We start from the raw sequence: 24,544 nt of genomic DNA, 5'->3' as shown, positions 1-24,544 counted from the left end.
ATAATTTACCAGGAATTGGTGAACAAGTTGAGGATAAAAATATGTATGATGATGATGGTTCGGATGATGATTACTATGTGAATAGGGATGTAGCGGCTACAGGGTCTCCTGAACCTGAAGAAGCCATTGCTCCCATTCAACACAAGACAGATGAGAACTCTCCTCGTAACTGGACAAGCCCTCCATGGTCCCCCAGAAGAGAGATAAAGGACATGGACAATTTGGGGAGAGGGCCTTCAACTCCAAGAGATTTGCTATCACTAATATCCAGGCCTCCGAGTGCAAATGAGCAGAGGTTGACATCAAGAGACTTGGTATCACCAATATCAAGGCCTACGAGTAAAGTATCTAGGCCTGCAATTACAAATGAGCGGAAGTTGACACCAAGAGATTCACGATCACCTATAGCCAGGCCTGAGAGTACAGATGAGCAGAAGTTGAAGCCAAGAGACTCACGATCACCAATATCCTGGTCTACGAGTGCATTATCCAGACCTACTACTGCAAACGAGGAGATGTTAAGTAAAGGGGCTGATGAACTGGATCTCTCTCAACCCCAAAAGGATGTTGAGTCAGATGAGTCAGTTCCTGTGTCAATGATTGATGATTGGCAGGATGAAAAAGAGATAGCAGACGACAAGGGACAGGATAATGCCATGAGTGACAAAGAGAGAAGCGAAGACACTGACAGCCAATACCAAAAACTGCAATACGATTTTGCCGGTGGTACTATTAAAGTTCCTGATGAGGGAAATGATTTTGATAACACACAAGGAATTCTAGGAGAAGAGGACATTGAGAGCATTGGTGAGAACTACGATGTGAAATCAGGTAGACTTCCAGTGACACCAATAAAACATAGTCTTGAGACTCGTAAAATGTTTGGAAATACTTCAAGTGAAGACGAGGCTGCCTCAGACCTTGATTCCGAGGATGACCCAACGCCTGATGCCATGAATGCTGCTCACACTCCAATAGAGGATATAGATCAAATCTCTGACGAACAAGGTGGACTTGACCAGGAGACTACTGACCAGAATGACCCTAGTGAAACTCATGAGGCCAACCCTGAGAAGGATGACGTCGAGCTACAGAGTACCCACAGCAAAGACCGTAGTTATGTCGCTGCTGTTCAGCAGCATGAGTCTGACATGAGTGATGGATTTTCAGATCAAGAGGAAGAATTGCCTCAAACAGACATTGATGATGTCGATGTTGATTCACCCTTCGAGGATGAGCCAGAGTACGTTGAAAGGGAAACATTAGAGGTTAGAGACAATGAAGACCCAGTCAAAGGCATCAATCTGCCTATCAAATGGGTAAGAGTTATAGGTGGTGAGTTATAGTACAACAACTAGGCTTTAGGCATGTAGTTCAATGTTTTCTTTTGATTCCTTCAAACACAAACCAATATTATAAACGAATCATCATCGAAAAGGTGCTTGTTTTTCTCCACTCAGGAAAAAGATTCCACTGAGGATGAAGAAGATTATGATGAAGACAGAGGTGGTGATGAAGAAGATGAGGAAGAGAAAAGCTTCGAGGAGATGGGAGAGACAAAATATCAGATAGAAGAGGAGAAAGACGATTCCCTTGTTGATGATTCACCAGTCCCTGGAGGTGAAGACACCTCCAAAGAAAAACAAAGAGGTAACTTGCTAAATCTAGAGAGAAATATCTCTCTGTCCAGAGAGTACTTTACTTGAAATATATATATATATTTTTAAATGCAACATTTGGAAACAATTCCTTCTTAGATTTCCTTTCTGAGTTGGGTCTGGAGAAGGGAGATGATGAGGAAGACTCATGGGACACTGAGGTACTGTAAAAAAAACAAGGAATATTTTTGGACTCCCTGGTAGCATTGGCCAATGGCCATACTGTCAGATTTACTAACAGACAAACTCCTCTTCCAGTCTGGCTCTGTCAGTCCCAGAAAACAGCATGGCCGAGATCCTGCGAAGGTGCCACGTGTTTCCATTATTTCAGGGGAGAACAAAGAAGGTAATTCTCATTCTCACATTTATCTGTAAAACGTTTAACCCCATCAGCACTTGATGCTCTCTAAGCAAAAGGATGGATGACTACTGTTATAGCTTTCTTTGCAATCATTCTAGCTGAATGATAGCCACATTAGCAGCTAATTAGCGTTTCATTTTTGGGGGGTAAATACAGGTAAATATATTGCCGTCATTTCCTGTCAAACTCTGATACCTCCTGCTCCTCGACCTGTTGCTTCGGCTTGTTGTTTCCAAAGTTTTTTTTACTTGGTTTTATAAGTGTTTGTGTCAACACCTGCTACCAACTAGCCAGCTAGCTAGCTAGGTTGCAATGGAGCCCGCTTCACCTGGAATATCTAACAAACATTTCCAGCGCTGTAGAAGCTGTGTTTATTATGCGCTGGTCCGGGACAGTAATGACAATCCAGAGTTCCAATGTGGCAATTGTTTGCTAGCGGAGGATTACAGGAATGAGGTGGCTATGCTTAGCAAGCAAATCTCAATTTTGCATGAATTTATGAGGAAAATGCAAATCAGAACTTTCTCGTTCTCAACTCCTATGGCTTGATGCCACTCGGGCCTGATGGATATTTCTCTGACTTGTCATCTGTCCCTATCCGAATGGTCTGTGCTGCCTGGAATTTGTGTGCCAAAGAAGTCGTCTCCATTTACTTCTCCTCCTTCATCTTGTAATGAAGACTGTTCCAATCAGCGCTGGTCCCATGTCCCAAGTTGTGGAAACCAAACGCAGCGGCATGCTGCTAAGTGGACGAGATTGACTGCAAGAGGTTCGGAGCAGATTGACATAAGAAGTAGCATCGCTGCACTGGTGCCTGATCTACCTGCACCGTCATTGCTGGGATTGCCTGTGTCATTGATTGCCTGTGTCATTGATTCCCACATGAACTATGATAGACTCTTTTCCTGATGCAAGTGCTGTCCTCCTGACTGTTGATAGGCTGAGAGAGCACAGGAGCCAATCACAATGTTTCACCACATTCCCATTTGTTCTCTTGCAGATATAAGAAATTATGATAATGATGCCGACAATGTCCCAGAAAAGGTGAGTACAGACGTCGGGAAAACACTCAAAGTTAAGAGCCACTATTCTTGGTGTGAAATGTAACAATATTTTCCTCTCGGTCTCAACAGCCAGAGAAAATCAAAAGGGAAACTCTGTCCATCTTGACCAAGCTTGAACTGTCCAAAAAAGATGCTGACAAAAAGACTGGTAAGGAAAGTTTTTTTTTTTTTTTGTGCTATAGTATTTATTTATGCCATTTTGATGTATTATATACTTTAAAAATAAGCCCTTCTATTTGTGCAACATTTTCCCATATTCTCTTCTACAGACATAATGGAGGAGCTTGGGTTGGGTGATGTTGATGATCTTGAAGGTAACTTCACAACTAAATTAGTTAGTTTACCACGTTCAATACCTTGAATCTACCAGAGAATTAATGTTAACAATTTCTTTCTTTCATTTAACACTTTTAAGAAGCTAAAAAAAATCTTGCAGGTCAGTGCATACCTCCAGTAGGAATAGATTCAATGTTTTGTGATTCTATGTAGTTTTTCTATTTGTAGTGCTACTTCATCGTCTGAAATGATTGACACTTGATGAAGATGACAAATAATGACTGTATAAAAAAATTATTCAAATTCATTCAGATTATTCAAAAATATTATTCAAATTATTCAAATACTGAGCTATGTGGTATGCAAAAAAAAGGGTGAAATTATATTAATGTGGATGCTACTATGATTACGGATAATCCTGAATGAATTGTGAATAATGATGAATGAGAAATTTAGTGTCAAAGATCATACCCACAAGTAATGCTAACCTCCCCTGTCATTGGTAATGGTGAGAGGTTAGCATGTCTTGGGTGTATGATCTTTGACCCTCTGTAACTTTCTCACTCATCATTATTCACGATTCATTCAGGATTATCTGTAATCAAGGTAGCATCCACATTAATGTCATGTTTAGAATCATATTGCTTTCTTATTTACAATAAAAGTGACTCCAAAATGACAATCCAGTATTTACCATTCATTTCTATTGGGCCCAAAATAATCTGAAACACAACCAAAACGAACTGCAAATGCGTCCAACAAGTTAACAACCTCTTTAGGATCGGACCTTTAAAAAAAAAAAAATGTTTGCTTAAAATGACATACCCAAATCTACGGTTCAAGTCGGAAGTTTACATAAACCTTAGCCAAATACATTTAAGCTCAGTTTTTCACAATTCCTGACATTTTAATCCCCGTAAGAATTCCCTGTTTTAGGTCAGTTGGGATCACCACTTTTATTTTAAGAATGTGAAGTGTCAGAATAATAGTAGAGTGAAGGATTTATTTCAGTTTACTGTTTACTGTTTACAGACAGATTATTTAATTTATAATTCACTGTATCACATTCCTAGTGGGTCAGAATTTTACATACACTCAATTAGTATTTGGTAGCATTGCCTTTAAATTGTTTAACTTGGGTCAAATGTTTTTGGTAGCTTCCCACAATAAGTTGGGTGAATTTCGGCCAATTCCTCCTGACAGAGCTGGTGTAATTGAGTCAGGTTTGTAGGCCTCCTTGCTCGCACACACTTTTTCAGTTCTGCCCACAAATGTTCTATGGGATTGAGGTCAGGGCTTTGTGATGCCCACTCCAATACCTTGACTTTGTTGTCCTTAAGCCATTTTGCCACAACTTTGGAAGTATGCTTGGGGTTATTGTCCATTTGGAAGACCCATTTGCAACCAGGCTTTAACTTCCTGACTGATGTCTTGAGATGTTGCTTCAATATATCCACATAATTTTCCTTTCCTCATGCTGCCATCTATTTTGTGAAGTGCACCAGTCCCTCTTGCAGTAAAGCACCCCCACAACATGTTGCTACCATCCCCGGGTTTCACGGTTGGGATTGTGTTCTTCGGCTTGCAAGCCTCCCCGTTTTTCCTCCAAACATAACGATGGTCATTAGGGCCAAACAGTTCTATTTTTGTTTCATCAGACCAGAGGACATGTCTCCAAAAAGTACGATCTTTGTCCCCATGTGCAGTTGCAAACCATAATCTGGCTTTTTTATGGTGGTTTTGGAGCAGTGGCTTCTTCCTTGCTGAGCGGCCTTTCAGGTTCTGTTGATATAGGACTCGTTTTACTGTGGATATAGATTATTTTGTATCTTTTTCCTCCAGCATCTTCACAAGATCTTTTGATGTTGTTCTGGGATTGATTTTCACTTTTTGCACCAAAGTACGTTCATCTCTAGGAGACAGAACGCGTCTCCTTCCTGAGCGGTATGACAGCTACGTGGTCCCATGGCGTTTATACTTGTGTACTATTGTTTGTACAGATGAACATGGTACCTTCAGGCGTTTGGAAATTGGTCCCAAGGATGAGCCAGACTTGTGGCGGTCTACATTTTTTTTCTGAGGTCTTGGCTGATTTCTTGTAATTTTCCCATGATGTCAAGCAAAGAGTCACTGAGTTTGAAGGTAGGCCTTGAAATATATCCACTGGTACACCTCCAATTGACTCAAATGATGTCAATTAGCCTATCAGAAGCTTCTAAAGCCATGACATAATTTTCCGGAATTTTCCAAGCTGTTTAATGGCACAGTCAACTTGGTGTATGTAAACTTCTGACCCACTGGAATTGCGATACAGTGAAATAATCTGTCTGTGAACAATTGTTGGAAAAATTACATGTCATGCACAAAGTAGATGTCCTAACCGACTTGCCAAAACTATATTTTGTTAACAAGAAATTTGTGGAATGGTTGAAAAACGAGTTTTAATGACTCCAACCTAAGTGTATGTTAACTTCCGACTGTATTTGCCTGTAGCTCAGGACCTGAAGCAAGTATATTCATATTCTTGATACCAAAGGAAACACCTTGAAGTTTGTGGAAACGTGAAATTAATGTAGGAGAATTTAACACATTAGATCTGGTAAAAGATAAAACAAAGAAAAAAACATGCGTCCCCGTCCATCTTGAAATGCAAGAGAAAGGTTGCTATGTACTGTTCCAGGTTAGGCGCATTTTCGATTTTGGCCACTAGATGGCAGCAAAGTTCTGCACAGTTTTAGTCTGATCCAATGAACCACTGCATTTGTTCAAAATGTTTTATCAAGTCTACCCAAATGTGCCTAATTTGGTTTGTTGATACATTTTCAAGTTCATAACTGTGCACTCTCCTCAAACAATAGCATTGTATTCTTTCATTTTAGTAGCTACTGTAAATTGAACAGTGCAGTTTGATTAAGAAGAATTTAAGCTTTCTGCCCATATCAGATATGTCTATGTCCTGGGAAATGTTCTTGTTGCTTACAACCTCATGCTAATCACACTACGTTAGCTTAACCGTCCCGTGGGGGGAAACTGATCCTGTAGAGGTTTTAAGAGTCACAAGCTTATTGTAGTCATTGCGTGCTAGAAATATGGATCCAAATACTAAACCTTTGACTGCTTTATAAGAATCTTTGGGGGTGTCAATAATTTGACTTTTACCTTTTTGACAGAAAAAAGGTATTACTTGTTAAACAAAATATCTTTCTCTGAGCATTTGTATTAGAATAAAATAATTTAATTTCCACATTTTTTTTGGTGTACAATATAGCTAATTATTTTATACAGTCATTATTACTTATCTTTATCAAGGGTGTCAATAATTTCAGACCCCACTGTAGATTGGGGGTAAGGCCCTGTGTTAGACTAGCGTCCTGTCCAGGGGGTGTACTTGTACATAAAGCTGCCTAACGCTACAGAAACAGGAGATAGGCTCTTGCTATGAGCTGTTCTGGCTCAAACAAGCCAAGGCTCGTGCAAGGCTACTTACTTTGCTAAAATTGATCCCCTCAGAAATACTGATTGTCTGACTGTTGTCTCCTGTGTTGCTGGTGCAGATGCCTCTGATTGGGACACGGCCAGCACCGCCAGCAGGAGAACCCTCCCCGGCCACGGATTGCCTTCCCTCGGTGGCGAGGAGCTGAGGGAGGAGGCCTCTTCCCGATCCCCCGTCCCTCTCCCGGCTGTCCAGGAGCAGGAGCCAGATGCCGATATAGCAGTAATAGCGGAGAGGAGCGGTCCTGAGGAGAAGACATACTTTCATTCGGAGAGACCCCTCCCATTGGCCAGCCCGCGCTCCCTTACCCCTCAAACCCAACCCCAGCCATGTGCTCGGAAGATGCAGCCCCAGAGAACAGAGTGTGAGGAAGGTAAGGGAGTAAGGAGATTATAGATACTGCATGTACTTTTGAGTTTATTTCTGGCTAACTTTAGAAAGGCTTTTTGCCCATTGGTGCCAAGGATGTAAGCAGTGCATAAATTCACTTTTTCTTCCTTGTTCTTAGACTTTGGTTGGGATTCTGACCAAGTGAATACCTCTACCCCCAGCCCAGTCAGGACTGGGAAGCAACTACCAAACTTAACAGAGACCGTCACAGTGTTGAAACCTAGTGAGTAACCTAAAGTTTACCTAATTAATTAGCGTTGATTTAAGACGGACTATTTGCAGACGTACGTCCACTGCTGCTCTTGTTAAAACAGGTTCTCTCTCCCTGCAGATAACCCTGTGCGTGAGCCCTCTCCAGTGAAGCAAGAGAGTGAAAGCAGTCCAGAGCCCGAGGAGCAGGCACAAGAGGTGGGGGGCCTTAGTCAGGGAAAACCTTCTCCAGCTTACCTCATCTCATACTTCCGCCAAATCACTACATATTCCCTGCTTTTAAAATATATCTAACGTTTTTTACTTGACCACCTCTAACCTACCTCGTCACATTTGCTACTTCACAATAGTGTCGTGTACTGTATATTCCCCATCTTACAATATAGCCGATCATACGCACGGCATAGTTACAAGTAATCTACATCACCTCTACTGCATCTCGTCTCTAGTCTCTCATCACCCACTACACAGACTTCCTTATGAACACCCTATGTAGCCCCTAACTGACAGAGTAGGCAAAACTATACTGAACAAAAATTTAAACGCAACATGACCTGACTGCAGTTCGGCGTCGTAACTGATTCAGTGGGAAAATTTTGGCCTTCGATGGCCGCTGGAGAAGTGTGATGAAGATGAAGCTCGGTTTCAACTGTACCGGGCAGATTGCAGACCGGTACACCGGTATGGTGTCATGTGGGCAAGTGGTTTGCTGATGTTAACATTGTGAACAGAGTGTCCCATGTTGGCGGTGAGGTTATGGTATGGGCAGGCATAAGCTCCGGACAACGAACACAATTACATTTTATCGATGGCAATTTGAATGCACAGAGATACTGTGACGAGATCCTGAGGCCCATTGTGACTATATGCGTAGGCCCTCACCGGTGAAGCAAGAGCAGTCCAGAGCCTGAGGAGCAGCCACAAGAGGTGGAGGCATTAGTCAGAGAATACCCTCTCCAGTTGACCTAATTTCCAGTTTACCTAATCTCCTACCCCCCCAAATCGCTACATTCCCCTACTTTAAATTGATTTAGCTTGTCTTATTTTACCACCTCAACCCTGGAGAGGAGTAGAATGGGCTCAATCAATATGCGCGAGGTGCAACCCAAAAATAATATGAGCATTTAGGAAGGAATAGCCGACGCTCACACTCATTAAAATCTAGATATTAAAATCTAGATATTAAAATCTTGACCGTTTGGCCATGACTACCTCCACCCTACCTCGTCACATTTTGTACATCATATTAGTGTAGTGTACAGTATATCCCCTACCTTACAATAAAGCCTATCATTCACCTGGCATAACTACATTTCATCCACATCACCCATCTCATCTGCCATCATCCCCTTCACAACAGACTGGCTTATGAACCACCTATGTAGTCCCTCTCTCAACCAGTGGGCAAAACGAGTTGCAATGACATCATTGAGTTCATTGCTAGCATAAGGACATTTTGTGGACGTCTTTTTAGCAACCAAAAAATACATGTTTATCTGGTTGTAAACTGATTATCTGAACAGATAATAACCAAAATATGTATGTTCTCTGGTTGTAACAATGGCTATATGACTTCTCATCTTTTCAACCAGAACCAGTTTACAATCAGGAAATGTATATCATTAATACTTAATGTTCCAAATTTTGACTGCTGGCCACTGACTATTTTATGAAATGTATGAAATATTAGTCTTGTTATTGTGGCAAAGTGGTACAAGTTTGAATGTTACCTGTATGCCCCTACACACAATTGTTTTTGAATGTTGGTGTTTTCAGTGTTTTTGAACATTCATGCTTTGTATACCCTAATTGTAAGATCCCATTGTAGGCGTCCGTGTTAACACCATTTCCTTTGTCTACTCATGCCATCAAAGGAGAAAGACGTTGCATCAGAGTTAGACGTAAGTAACCCGTGCCACCTTGGTCCTGTCGAGTCCCAAACTGGGGAGGAGCAGGAGGAGTACAAAGAGAAAGAAGGGAGATATGTAGTTAGAGAGGGAGACGGTAAAGAGGAAGAGCCAGGCTGGGAGAAACGTTATGGGAAGATCTGGGTGGAGTTAGAGAAGAGGGAGGTTAAGTCCTCCTACAGGAACGTGGCGGCCGAACTGAAGGAGAAATTTGGAGAACTTCCAGCTGAATCCGCCTCTGACGAAACTACAGAAGAAGAAGAAAAACGTGGGGAGAACGTAAAGATAGTTGAATCTCCCGCCAGAACCACTGAGGAAGAGTCCAGCAACGAAGAGGTGGGGGAGCCTATAGTCTGTCCGTTGAGCAGGGCAAGGAGGAGTAGCAGCAATGCAGTCCTGCTGACCATTTTTGAGCAGAGGGGGTCCGGGCTGGAGGACTCTCAGACCGAGTCGGCTGACAACTCCCTATGCGAAGACAGGACTCAGCATGGTGACAGCCCCGGGAGTCGCCACCTCTCCCCCAGTGCCGAGGACAGTGAGACGGGGGACCTGGAGGTCTTCTGTGGCATTGAGCCAGAGAACAGGTCTGCTTTGCCGCAACTGTTTGGGGAAATCGACAGAGAGCGAGAAGTAGACTACAATGTCGATAATGTCACCAAGACTTTCACAGATTGCAATGCAGCCTCAGTGGAACTCAAATCAGACCATGTTCATATGGATTCGTCCTTGAACAAAGGAGAGTCCAACCCTAGCCCAGACAAAGATGCCACTACCAAACCAAAGCCTGCCGCAGAGGAACGTTGGCCAGGGCAAGTCCAACAGGACGATGAGAAGAGCCCCTCCATGTACGAAGAAGAAACCGAAGTGCGTCCCTCCCAGTCTCAGCCCCCCTCATTGAGCAATGTGTGTCCCCCAGTTCCTTTACTTCCCTCAGACAAAGAGCTGGAAGAGGACCTTCGGAGGTTCAACCACGAGGTAGGGATGCTGAAGGTTGTGTTCCTGGATTTGGAGAAAGAGAAGGCCCTGCTCTGGAAAGAGGTAGAGGATTATGACTGCCCTCGCTTCCGTTATAGTCCCCCCAACTCTTTCTTGTTCTTTCTCTCTTTTTCTTTCTTCGCTTTTTCCATTACATCACCTCAGCTGAGTCTGTGTGAAAAAGGCCCAAAACAATGCTAGGGAAATACCTCTTGTAGACAACCTGTTTCACTCTTTTTCCCCCCCTTTTTTCCCTACTTCCTGCCAGTCCTCTTTTATTGGAAATTGTCGACATTTAATCATTTTTTTTCATGAAGCAAAGTGAGCATTATTTTTCTTTTTTTCCATGCCAGTTCTTCACTTAATCAACCACTCCCTCAACTAATGAGGTGCTGATTGTGGACAGCTCCCAGAGTGACATTTAACACCTCATTGGCCTCGTTTAAATCTCCTCTCTCCTTTCCTGCTTTAAGCTGATTGACATTTAAAGATCAGCACTATAAATGTCAGTCACACACAGGCCTCAGGAAGTTTTTTCTTTTTTTCTTTATATTTTTTTCTCTTTCTCTTTTCTTTCTTTCTTTTTCTCTCTCTCTCAGCTGTAGTAGCGTGTACTCCCAGGATTTCACCAACGCCTCATCATCCACACTCAAAGGGGCATCGCCCATCCATCTTCTCTTGTAGTGATTTGTTTTGCTTATTGTTGGGTCTTTTTCTCCATCGGTGTGCTTTGCATGCAGCCACATGTTGAGAAAACAGTTGTTTGCTACTCTGGTCATTTCTCATTTGCTCATTCTCCCTAGCTGGTGTGGTGTGAAGTGGTAAAAGTTTACCTATAGAAACACCTTTCTTTTCTATGAAAAGAAGCCACGTTGGACTGATGTGTTGGTGTAGCAGTTGTTTCATTTGCGCAGTGTTTTGTGCATGTTTTTGTTATGTCATTATTTAAAGCGATAGTTCAGCCAAATCTGCAAATATTAGCTAATGTTAGCATTTTCGAACAAAACCCAATGTAAGCCAATGTCCCCTAGATGGCATGCTCCAATCATCTCAAAGTATCTTTAAACCAAGTTGTTGAGTTACTAAAAAAAATCTAAAAATAATGTTTGATGATTTGGGCATGTTAACTGAAGGACATTGACTTACATTGGTCAAATGCTAATATTAGCGTTTGGGGCAGTGGCTAGTTTAACAAAACCAAAGCATGGATTGCTTTCTGTCCTTATCTGTTTGTTTTTGTTTGAAAATGCTGATGATTTCTAGGTAAGGATGCACAAATCTGGGTGAGCTATCCCTTTAATATGCTACTAATACCCTGTTATACTAAAACAGTTGCCACCTATAATCGTCAAGGTTGTTGAAAGTGTTAGGTTCTGACAAACAGAGTAAAAACTCAAACAGATGACTAGGAAAAAGCTCCAACCAAGTTTATTCACCCACTGGGTCAAACATTTGCGTAAGACAAAGACATGTTTACACAAGTACATATATTTATACCCTCCTTCTAGGCTGAGTGTCCTCCTTGCACATTTGGACAGCCAATGCATCTGTTGCTAGGCAGGACTTTAGTGGTGATTGTTCTTTCTCACTTCATCTGACCTGACCTCGGACCGGATTCCTCACTCCTCCCTAACTCATTGCTGTCCTACCTTATCTGTGACTGAAACCAGACTGTTTCCCTTTCTGCACTCCCCTTTCTCACTCAGTAGATGCAATCAATAAATCAAATGTAAAAAAGGCTTTATAAATACATCAGCCGACGTCACGAAGTGCTGTACAGAAACCCAGCCTTAAACCCCAAACAGCAAGCAGTTCCATCCACTCAGTTCTAATAGTGTAAGGTATTTCAAGTTAGAAGTTCGAATCCAAAAAAATGAATTTGGAAACACTCTTAACTAAAACATTTTGGCCAGCCTTTTGAATGTGTTTTTCCAGGCATTTTGGAAAATGTCTGCTCCGTGAAAGGTTAACATAGCTGTATGGTATTGCATAGGAGTGGAGCTGCCTGTAAAGCTGCTGCATCCCTGTAATTAAGCCTAACCATGGTTGCATCCAAATGGAACCCTATTCCCTACGGTGCACTACTTTTGGTCCAAAGTAGTGCACTATCTAGGGTATATGGTGCAATTTGGAGCATATTACATGAAGAAGGTGTTAGGTCTCTCAGGAGAGGGGTGACAGACTCAATTATGTACGGTAGTATACCTGCTCCAAAACATATTTTAAAGGACTGCTTAAACTTACCATTCTCAAACAGTATGTTTTATGTTAATTCGGCAGCTTTGATCATTAAACATTTAGCCTGTCTTTCCAGGTGGGCGAAGACAAGACAAAGGCCAACATGGAGGTGCTGCAAAAATCAAGTGCCTCACGGGTTGCTGGAGGATCAATGAGCAGACGGTGTGAACGTGAACTAGACCAAGAAGACGAGGAGAAACCCGAGACCAGTTTAGGACACCCTAAAGTGTCACGCAGTGGAAATGGAGCAACAGAAAGTGAACATCAGCTCAGAGCAACAGACCGTATTACCCAAAGACACTGGTCCAAAAGTCCAAAGAGGTATGCGTCTTTGTTTTGATTTAGCCCCCCCCCCCCCAATTAATTCCCTTTGCTTTGTCATTGTGCATAGCTTTAGGAGCCAGGCAATAAGGTTCCTGAAGGACAGAGGACAATCAAAACATGACTGACAGAATCAAGAGGCCGATGAGGCTCGGAGCAGTTATTTGCAAGAGCTGGATCAAATGAGCTCAGATATTAGTTGTAATTGTCACCTAAAGACCAGCAGTCCCAAAGGCAACCAAAGACCTTCGGTTACAATTATCTCCCTACCGCTCACCCTTGGCCCAACCCATTTCGATTAATTCAGCTCTGTAAGGTGAAAGCAATATAGTGGAAACACTGCAAATTCCTTGCTTATACTCATCCATGGGTCGAATTGATACCAGCTGGCAGACGGACGTCTTCCATTTTCATACATTGGTCCACTCTAAGACAATCACCTTGTTAAAGCTGTACTTTGGTTTGGTTTTGATTCCATCCCCTGTCCTTTTCCTTGCTGCCACTACTTAAATGACACATCCCACTCCAGAGCAATCAACCATATTCCCAGCTATTTGGCTACGGCTACATGTCACGGGGCATGACGTTCACCGCTAGGTCTATGCTCTCCCTAATGCGCTGACAGGGCCCTGGAGGACCAACTACATCATCAGCAGCAGAAGGAGGAGGAGGGGAGAGCTGTATCTAACGAGGCCACCTTACAGTTACCCTTTCTGGGGGGAGCCAGGCATGGCCGAGCCCCCCAGGCAGCTAACCATGTTAACGCAGGAGACCCCATCTCAGTGTTTGACGATAGTACTTTAAGTGAAGTGTCGGACGATGATGGAAGGTATATATGCAGTATGCCATTTTACATAACTGACGATGTCACTAACTCTGACAGTTTAATGATTGGTGGTGGGATATGATCTGGACTTTTCCTTTGACTGTTATCTGTTATATTTCTCTATTTTCTGCTTTCAAACATGTTGCATGTCAAACTCTTAAACGACTCATTTTGAAAGGTTTACTTGTGTTATACCATCGCGCTTCTACGAGTTAAGTCATGCTGCTCGTCGGAGAGCTCGAGGAGCGAGCATTCGTGACGTTTTCCAAAATAATCTTTCCCACTCTTCTTCTGTTTGTGTTTGTTTGTCGTTGTCAGGTCTCTATCTGCATGGCATCAGAAAGACAAGGTAAACTTCTGGCATACTCACTTTTCTTTTTGGTCTTTTTTCCCCTCCACTATTACCATGGCTTTCTTTGTGCACCCAAATGTTCATTCATTGAGAAAATGTCATGATAACATTTTTTTAAAGGTACATTACGCTCCAAAATCAAAGGTTGTAAATTCATTTATAGGCTATCTGTTTTGTAGATCTATATATCACAGTACACAATTAATGGAAATGATAAACACTTAGTTCACTAGAGCTGGGACGATTAACCAAAAATGACTGACACCGACATTGCCTTCCTCTTACCAAATTATTTTGCTTACGTCGGTAATGTTCAGTGATTTTGCGACAGAACGTTCCTGTCGATTGTTCTAAAACCATTATTTGGTCGATTCCTACTATAAAAGTATCAGCCTGTCCCCGTTTCCCTTTTGACTGCTGTGTGTTCGAGGCACTTTCACTCCCTCTACCCACTGTAGAGTGCGCACGGAGGGAGAGCTGCATTTTGATGGAATTACAGGAAAAATACAGTATTCAAAGCAACTACTGTTGTTCTAGTAACAGGGGAGAGGCACAGCTTTCTGTGAGTATATCATTTATCACCTCTTAATATTGAGGGAATGGCACCACTTTAGGCTATGTAGTATGGTTTTGATGCGCCCGCAGAGTGGAGCTCGTCATTTACGGTGAATAGGCCTCATCAAGTATTTGTATTTATTATGGATCCCCATTAGCTGCTGCCAAGGCAACAGCTACTCTTCCTGGGGTCCAGAAAAATTAAGGCAGTTATACATTTAAAAAAACATTACAATACGGTCATAACATATTTCACAACATAAGTGTGCCCTCAGGCCTCTACTCTACTGCCTCATATCTATATATCTATGTGTGTATAGTATAAAAGTGTGTTTGTATGCATGTGTCTGTTTGTGTTGCTTCACAGTTCCATAAGGTGTTTTAAAAAATATATCTATAAAATTTTACTGCTGGCATGAGTTACTTGATGTGGAATAGAGTTTCATGTAGTCATTGCTCTATGTAGTACTGTGCGCCTCCCGTAGTCTCTTCTGGACTTGGGGACTGTGAAGAAACCTCTGGTGGCATATCTTGTGGGGTATGCATGGGTGTCCGAGCTGTGTGCCAGTAGTTCAAACAGACTGTTCGGTACATTCAACATGTCAATACCTCTCCCAAATACAAGTAGTGATTAAGATTATCTCTCCTCCACTTTGAGCCAGGAGAGATTGACATGCATATTATTAATGTTTGCTCTCTGTGTACATCCAAGGGCCAGCCATGCTGCACTGTTCTGAGCCAATTGCAATTTTCCTAAGACCCTCTTTGTGGCACCTGACTGAACAGTAGTCCTAGTGTTGTAGGACCTGCGTTGTTGATGGTGTTGTTAAGAATGCTCAGTAGCGCTTTATTATATACAGACTTCTCCCCATCCTAGCTATTGTTGTATCAATATTTTTTGTCCATGAAAGTTTACAATTCAGGGTTACTCCAAGCAGTTTAGTCTCCTCAATTTCCACATTATTCATTGTCGTGACGTGACTTGCATTAATGTGATGACTGACTGTTATGTGATGACTGACTCTGTATATATACACTGCTCAAAAAAATAAAGGGAACACTTAAACAACACAATGTAACTCCAAGTCAATCACACTTCTGTGAAATCAAACTGTCCACTTAGGAAGCAACACTGATTGACAATAAATTTCACATGCTGTTGTGCAAATGGAATAGACAACAGGTGGAAATTATAGGCAATTAGCAAGACACCCCCAATAAAGGTGTGCTTCTGCAGGTGGTGACCACAGACCACTTCTCATTCCTATGCTTCCTGGCTGATGTTTTGGTCACTTTTGAATGCTGGCGGTGCTTTCACTCTAGTGGTAGCATGAGACGGAGTCTACAACCCACACAAGTGGCTCAGGTAGTGCAGCTCATCCAGGATGGCACATCAATGCGAGCTGTGGCAAGAAGGTTTGCTGTGTCTGTCAGCGTAGTGTCCAGAGCATGGAGGCGCTACCAGGAGACAGGCCAGTACATCAGGAGACGTGGAGGAGGCCGTAGGAGGGCAACAACCCAGCAGCAGGACCGCTACCTCAGTCTTTGTGCAATTAGGAGCACTGCCAGAGCCCTGCAAAATGACCTCCAGCAGGCCACAAATGTGCATGTGTCTGCTCAAACGGTCAGAAACAGACTCCATGAGGGTGGTATGAGGGCCCGACGTCCACAGGTGGGGGTTGTGCTTACAGCCCAACACCGTGCAGGACGTTTGGCATTTGCCAGAGAACACCAAGATTGGCAAATTCGCCACTGGCGCCCTGTGCTCTTCACAGATGAAAGCAGGTTCACACTGAGCACATGAGCACATGTGACAGACGTGACAGAGTCTGGAGACGCCGTGGAGAACGTTCTGCTGCCTGCAACATCCTCCAGCATGACCAGTTTGGCGGTGAGTCAGTCATGGTGTGTGGTGGCATTTTTTGGGGGGGCCGCACAGCCCTCCATGTGCTCGTCAGAGGTAGCCTGACTGCCATTAGGTACCGAGATGAGATCCTCAGACCCCTTGTGAGACCATATGCTGGTGCGGTTGGCCCTGGGTTCCTCCTAATGCAAGACAATGCTAGACCTCATGTGGCTGGAGTGTGTCAGCAGTTCCTGCAAGAGGAAGGCATTGATGCTATGGACTGGCCCGCCCGTTCCCCAGACCTGAATCCAATTGAGCACATCTGGGACATCATGTCTCGCTCCATCCACCAACGCCACTTTGCACCACATACTGTCCAGGAGTTGGCGGATGCTTTAGTCCAGGTCTGGGAGGAGATCCCTCAGGAGACCATCCGCCACCTCATCAGGAGCATGCCCAGGCATTGTAGGGAGGTCATACAGGCACGTGGAGGCCACACACACTACTGAGACTCATTTTGACTTGTTTGAAGGACATTACATCAAAGTTGGATCAGCCTGTAGTGTGTTTTTCCACTTTAATTTTGAGTGTGACTCCAAATCCAGACCTCCATGGGTTGATAAATTTGATTTCCATTGATAATTTTTGTGTGATTTTGTTGTCAGCACATTCAACTATGTAAAGAAAAAAGTATTTAATAAGAATATTTCATTCATTCAGATCTAGGATGTGTTATTTTAGTGTTCCCTTTATTTTTTTGAGCACTGTATATATATGTATGTGTGTATATACACATTTTTTTATTTTATTTTTTATTTCACCTTTATTTAACCAGGTAGGCTAGTTGAGAACAAGTTCTCATTTGCAACTGCGACCTGGCCAAGATAAAGCATAGCAGTGTGAACAGACAACAACACAGAGTTACACATGGAGTAAACAATAAACAAGTCAATAACATGGTAGAAAAAAGAGAATCTATATACAATGTGTGCAAAAGGCATGAGGTAGGCAATAAATCGAATAATTACAATTTAGCAGATTAACACTGGAGTGATAAATCATCAGATGATCATGTGCAAGAAGAGATACTGGTGTGCAAAAGAGCAGAAAAGTAAATAAATAAAAGCAGTATGGGGGTGAGGTAGGTAAATTGGGTGGGTAGTTTACAGATGGACTATGTACAGCTGCAGCGATCGGTTAGCTGCTCGGATAGCAGATTTTTAAAGTTGTTGAGGGAGATAAAAGTCTCCAACTTCAGAGATTTTTGCAATTCGTTCCAGTCGCAGGCAGCAGAGAACTGGAAGGAAAGGCGTCCAAATGAGGTTTTGGCTTTAGGGATGATCAGTGAGATACACCTGCTGGAGCGCGTGCTACGGGTGGGTGTAGCCATCGTGACCAGTGAACTGAGATAAGGCGGCACTTTACCTAGCATAGCCTTGTAGATGACCTGGAGCCAGTGGGTCTGACGACGAACATGTAGCGAGGGCCAGCCGACTAGGGCATACAGGTCGCAGTGGTGGGTCGTATAAGGTGCTTTAGTAACAAAACGGATGGCACTGTGATAAACTGCATCCAGTTTGCTGAGTAGAGTATTGGAAGCTATTTTGTAGATGACATCGCCGAAGTCGAGGATCGGTAGGATAGTCAGTTTTACTAGGGTAAGTTTGGCGGCGTGAGTGAAGGAGGCTTTGTTCCGGAATAGAAAGCCGACTCTAGATTTGATTTTGGATTGGAGATGTTTGATATGAGTCTGGAAGGAGAGTTTGCAGTCTAGCCAGACACCTAGGTACTTATAGATGTCCACATATTCTAGGTCGGAACCGTCCAGGGTGGTGATGCTAGTCGGTGTGTATGTGTGTGTGTGTGTATATATTTATATATGTTTGTGTGTGTATATATCGATAGCAGTCACTTATTAATCATTACCTCATATCAGTCTCATTCTGAACGTCGCAGATTTCTTGAATCCACAAGAACCCCAGCCTTTTCTGATAATTTAGTAGTACACAAATGTATTTTTTTATTTACTAAGTAAATAATAACACAGAATACACATACACACTTACATGAGAGAAGTCCCTAGTGAACTGACAAGATATGACTGCTTGTTACACAACTGAGAGAGGGTGGGGAAAGAGAGATGGAGAAATGGACATTTAAAATGTATACCTTCTATAACTATTCTCACATTAATCATATACCTTGCACATGAACCACCGCTTGTTTGGGTAAGAAATGTAATGTATTTACGTGTAGATGTCTTTGTTCATCGTCTCTCTGTTGCAACCGATCAATCCTTCTATGGGAAGGGCTCGATAGGTGTAAGGCTCTGGTTGTCCACCAGAGGTCACAATGTCCTTCGTAGTTGTCTGTGGCTTCAATGATTCACCAGTGATTGTCTGAGGTGAGCTTCTTGCCTCTTTTATCTGGTAGGTAGCCAAAGTTCTATATCCCTTTACATGCACAGCTGTAGACTGTCACATGTTCTGGTCTAGTCTTTATCTTCTTCACCTCATGTTGAAAGTTTCAGAGTTTCTAATAGGGATGCACGATATATCGGTAAGCATATCGGAATCGGCCGATATTAGCTAAAAATGTCAGCATCGGTATTGGCCAAACCGATGTCAAAGCTGACGTGCATACCTATATAACGTAGGTAGATGACGTAATGAAGCCACGAAAAATACAGCGCTACACAGAACAAAAGTAGAAAAATACTAAGCACACACTTCCAACAACTAAACAAGTTCAAGTCGAGCAGTCATTTGAAAGAGTAAAAAAATTGCAGCGAGACAACTCAAAGGTGAAATCCATTAACGCCAAGATAATGGAATTCATTGCCCTTGACAATCAACCGTTCTCTGTCGTGGATGATGTTGGCTTTCGTCGACTGGTCGAGCACCTCATGCCCCGGTACACACTCTCAAGTAGGCTCTATTTTTCAGATGTTGCCCTACCGGAGTTACACAGTATTGTTGAAACGCACATGTATGAGCTACTTGCTATTAGCTTCACGACTGACATTTGGACCAGCGATGTCAGCCCCATTAGCATGCTGAGTCTGACAGCACAGTTGGTCGACAAGGATTTCCTACTGAGGAAAGCCGTATTGCATGCTCAAGAATGTGCAGGTTCTCATACCGCTGCTGCCATTTCAATGGCATTTGAGAACATGCTTGAAACTTGGAAACATGAACACACAACTAGCGTGGGGTTAAAACTAGAATGCTAGCAGTCCTAGTGTGGGGTTAAAACTAGAATGCTAGAAAGTACTAGAATGCTTAAAAGGCCGCTAAAATTTTAAGTATCGGTATGTGATTTCTGGCAAAGAAAATATCAGATATCGGTTTCAGCCAAAAATGTAATATCGGTGTATCCCTCGTTTCTAACCATTTCAACATGTGCACCACGGTCTCATGTCTTCTGGTCTGGGAGTTTCAACCATTTAACGTTTAGCTCACGCTTCACGTCTGCTGGTCTGGTATGTTAATTCTTAGCGAGTCTTTTCAAGGACTGTACACGAAAAGGGCGGTTCCATCACACTGATATGCTCTTCTAACCTCATTTGTGGCGTGGCTTAGTTAACCTCTCTAGGGTACGTGGGACGGTAGCGTCCCACCTCTTCAACAGCCAGAAAAACTGCAGGGCGCCAAATTCAAAACAACAGATATCCCATAATTAAAATTCCTCAAACATACATGTATTTTACACCATTTTAAAGATAAACTTGTTGTAAATCCAGCCACAGTGTCCGATTTCAAAAAGACTTTACGACGAAAGCAAACCAAACGATTATGTTAGGTCAGAGCCAAGTCACAGAAAAACACAGCCATTTTTCCAGCCAAAAATAGGAGTCACAAAAAGCAGAAATATAGATAAAATGAATCACTAACCTTTGATCTTCATCAGATGACACTCATAGGACTTCATGGTACACAATACATGTATGTTTTGTTCGGTAAAGTTCATATTTATATCCAAAAATCTGAGTTTACATTGGCATGTTCAGTAGTTCCAAAACATCCGGTAATTTTGCAGAGAGGCACATCAATTTACAGAAATACTCATAATAAACATTGATAAAAGATACAACTGTTATGCATGGAATTTTAGATCCACTTCTCCTTAATGCAACCGCTGTGTCAGATTAAAAAAAAAAAAACATTACGGAAAAAGCACACCATGCAATAATCTGAGTACAGACGACAAATCAAGCCAAACAGATATCCGCCATGTTGGAGTCAACATTAGTCAGAAATAGCATTATAAATATTCACTTACCTTTGATGATCTTCATCAGAATGCACTCCCAGGAATCCCAGTTCCAAAATAAATTGTTGTTTTGTTTGATAATGTCCATCATTTGTCCAAATAGCTCATTGTTGTTCTCGCGTTCAGTACACAATCCAAAAATGTACAATGTAATTTCGTATTTCTGTTGACTCCAACATGCAGAGAATTATTTTTTCTATCTGAGCTCCATCTCAGATTATTGCATGGTTTGCTTCCTCCATAAAGTTTTTTTGAAATCTGACACAGCGGTTGCATTAAGAACAAGTGTATCTTTAATTCTATGTAAAACATGTATCTTTCATCAAAGTTTATGATGAGTATTTCTGTTATTTGATGTGGCTCTCTGCAATTTCTCTGGATATTTTGGAGGCCTTTCTGAACATGGCGCCAATGTAAACTGAGATTTTTGGATATAAATATGCACATTATCGAACAAAACATACATGTATTGTGTAACATGATGTCCTATGAGTGTCATCTGATGAAGATCATCAAAGGTTAGTGATTAATTTTATCTCTATTTCTGCTTTTTGTGACTCCTATCTTTGGCTGGGAAAATGGCTGTGTGTTTTTTGGACTTGGCGGTGATCTAACATAATCATATGTTGTGTTTTCACTGTAAAGCATTTTTTAATCGGACACGATGGGTAGGTTAACAAGATGTGTATCTTTCATTTGCTGTATTGGACTTGTTAATGTGTGAAAGTTACATATTTAAAAAAAAAAAAAAAAAAAAAATATAATAATAATAATAATGATTTTCCCGTGATGCCTTTTCAGCCGGATGTTGTCGAGGGGTTCCGCTAGCGGAACGTATGTCCTAGAAAGATTAACCTGACATACACAGTGTGAAAGCTCTTCAAGTTACATTATTTTCGTTATACCATTTTTAATGACATCACAAAATGAAAAACAATATGATATGATTATTTTTTAGATCCCCACTGACCATGCCTAACATTCCTGTCTTGTTCCAATATTCACTTTTTGGGTGTTATAGTTTTGGTGGCGAAAATCATCTGGGGGGGGCTACGACATTCCTTTGGTTAACTTATTCCTTGCCACCCATTCTGAAAATAACTGTAGCTCTAAGTGTTGCAGTAATTTCAATCGCCGTTGTAGCTAACCTGTATAGTGTTGAGTCATCCGCATACATAGATACACTGGCTTTACTCGAAGCCAGTGGCATGTCGTTAGTAAAGATTGGAAAAAGTAAGGGGCCTAGACAGCTGCCCTGGGGAATTCCTGATTCTACATGCATTATGGCTTGTTAAAGAACACCCTCTGTGATCTGTTAGACAGGTAACTCTTTATCCAAAATATAGCATGAGGTTTAAATCCATAACACATACATTTTTCCAGTAGCAGACTATGATTGATAATGTCAAAAGCCGTACTGAAGTCTAACAAAACAGCCCTCATAATCTTTTAGCCTATGGCTAGCACTGGAAAGTTTCTGTAGGACATTATATTTACTGATAGATTAATCAATTAGCCTGCAAGACTATCTAGCAACAAGATCATACTTAAGTTACCAATCAAGCTAAATGTTTTGAGTTTCCACTTCCTCAGATGGTGGATAATAAATCATAAAAGTCAAATTTTATTGGTCACATACACATTGTTAGCAGATGTCATTGCGAGTGTAGCAAAATGCTTGTGCTTCTAGTTCCGACAGTGCAGTAATATCTCAAATCTAACAATTCCACAACTACCTAATACACACAAATCTAAGTAATGGAATAAGAATATATACATATAAATAAATGGATGAACAATGACAGAGTGGCATTGGCAAGATGCAATAGATAGTATAAAATACAGTGTATATATGGGATGAGTAATGCAATATATGTAAACATGATTGAAGTGGCATTATTGAAGTGACTAGTGATCCATTAAAGTGGCCAATGATTTCAAGTTTATGTAGGCAGCAGCCTCTCTGCTAGCGATGGCTGTTTAACAGTCTGACGGCCTTGAGATAGAACCTGTATTTCAGTCTCTCGGTCCCAGCTTTGATGCACCTGTACTGACCTCACCTCTGGATGGTAGCGGGGTGAACAGGCAGTGGCTCGGGTGGTTGTTGTCCTTGATGGTCATTTTAGCCTTCCTGTGACATTGGGGGCTGTAGGTGTCCTGGAGGGCAGGTAGTTTGCCCCCGGTGATGCATTGTGCAGACCACACCACCCTCTGGAGACCCTTGCGGTTGTGTGCGGTACAGTTGCCATACCAGGTGGTGATACAGCCTGACACGATGTTCTTCATTGTGCATGCATCTGTAAAGGTTTGAGTGTTTTAGGTGACAGGCCAAATTTCTCCAGCCTCCTGAGGTTGAAGAGGTGCTGTTGCGCCTATTTTACCACGCTGTCTGTGTAGGTGGACCATTTCAGTTTGTCTGTGATGTGTACGCCGAGGAACAACACTTTCCACCTTCTCCACTACTGTGTAGTCGATGTGTATAGGGTGGTGTTCCCTCTGCTGTTTCCTGAAGTCCACGATCATCTCCTTTGTTTTGTTGCCGTTGAGTGTGAGGTTGTTTTCCTGACACCACATACCGTGTGCACTCACCTCCACCCTGTAGGCTGTCTCATCGTTGTTGTTAATCAAGCATACTACTGTTGTGTTGTCTGAAAATTTAATTATTGAGTTGGAGGCGTGCATGGCCACACAGTCATGGGTGAACAGGGAGTACAGGAGGGGCTGAGCACGCACCCTTGTGGGGCTCCAGTGTTGAGGATCAGCGAAGTGGAGATGTTGTTTGTCCTGTAGCCCATCCCAGCCTTGTGCAGGTCTACAATTTTATCCCTGATGTCCTTACACAGCTCTCTGGTCTTGGCCATTGTGGAGAGGTTGGAGTCAGTTTGATTGAGTGTGTGGACAGGTGTCTTTTATACAGGTAACGAGTTCAAACAGGTGCAGTTAATACAGGTAATGAGTGGAGAACAGGAGGGCTTCTTAAAGAAAAATTAACAGGTCTGTGAGAGCCGGAATTCTTACTGGTTGGTAGGTGATCAAATACTTATGTCATGCAATAAAATGCAAATTAATTACTTAAAAATCATACAATATGATTTTCTGGATTTTTGTTTTAGATTCCGTCTCTCACAGTTGAAGTGTACCTGTGATAAAAATTACAGACCTCTACATGCTTTGTAAGTAGGAAAACCTGCAAAATCGGCAGTGTGTCAAATACTTGTTCTCCCCACTGTATATGTATTTTTATATATATATTTCTTTTATATATTTTTTTATATACATATATTTGTAATAATGATAATTACAACAATACTGAATGAACACTTATTTTAATTTAATATAATACATCAATAAAATCAATTTAGTCTCAAATAAATAATGAAACATGCTCAATTTGGTTTAAATAATGCAAAAACACAGTGTTGGAGAAGAAAGTAAAAGTGCAATATTTGCCATGTAAAAAAGCTAAGGTTTAAGTTCCTTGCTAAGAACTTATGAAAGCTGGTGGTTCCTTTTAAAATGAGTCTTCAATATTCCCAGGTAAGAAGTTTTAGGTTGTAGTTATTATAGGACTATTTCTCTCTATACCATTTGTATTTCATATACCTTTGACTATTGGATGTTTTAATAGGTACTTTAGTATTGCCAGCCTAATCTCGGGAGTTGATAGGCTTGAAGTCATAAACAGTGCAATGCTTGAAGCACAGCGAAGAGCTGCTGGCAAATGCAGGAAAGTGCTGTTTGAATGAATGCTTACGAGCATGCTGCTGCCTACCACCGCTCAGTCAGACTGCTCTATCAAA

The 24,544-nt window shown here is 41.9% G+C and overlaps 1 protein-coding gene and 1 long non-coding RNA gene across 2 annotated transcripts in view; both read left to right on the top strand.

The window, feature by feature from the left end:
• The first annotated feature begins 1,477 nt into the window (after positions 1 to 1,477).
• Positions 1,478 to 1,994, top strand: LOC120066529. Its single transcript, XR_005478778.1, has 3 exons — positions 1,478 to 1,650; positions 1,758 to 1,819; positions 1,917 to 1,994. It is a non-coding gene; the product is annotated as an uncharacterized LOC120066529 (long non-coding RNA).
• A 914-nt stretch (positions 1,995 to 2,908) lies between these two features.
• The window catches only part of si:ch211-272n13.3 (ankyrin repeat domain-containing protein 26), a 71,741-nt gene continuing 50,105 nt past the window's right edge, over positions 2,909 to 24,544 (top strand). The window contains exons 1-10 of the mRNA XM_039017964.1: positions 2,909 to 2,933; positions 3,020 to 3,063; positions 3,153 to 3,231; positions 3,353 to 3,397; positions 6,914 to 7,225; positions 7,361 to 7,465; positions 7,574 to 7,650; positions 12,649 to 12,893; positions 13,519 to 13,722; positions 14,038 to 14,068. Of these exons, the coding sequence (XP_038873892.1) occupies positions 2,909 to 2,933; positions 3,020 to 3,063; positions 3,153 to 3,231; positions 3,353 to 3,397; positions 6,914 to 7,225; positions 7,361 to 7,465; positions 7,574 to 7,650; positions 12,649 to 12,893; positions 13,519 to 13,722; positions 14,038 to 14,068 (1,167 nt within the window). The remainder of the gene's footprint in view (positions 2,934 to 3,019; positions 3,064 to 3,152; positions 3,232 to 3,352; positions 3,398 to 6,913; positions 7,226 to 7,360; positions 7,466 to 7,573; positions 7,651 to 12,648; positions 12,894 to 13,518; positions 13,723 to 14,037; positions 14,069 to 24,544) is intronic.

The sequence above is a fragment of the Salvelinus namaycush genome, chromosome 21 (assembly GCF_016432855.1).
Source record: "Salvelinus namaycush isolate Seneca chromosome 21, SaNama_1.0, whole genome shotgun sequence".
NCBI classification, from domain to species: Eukaryota; Metazoa; Chordata; class Actinopteri; order Salmoniformes; family Salmonidae; genus Salvelinus; species Salvelinus namaycush.
This window is presented reverse-complemented; position numbering and strand designations above follow the sequence as displayed.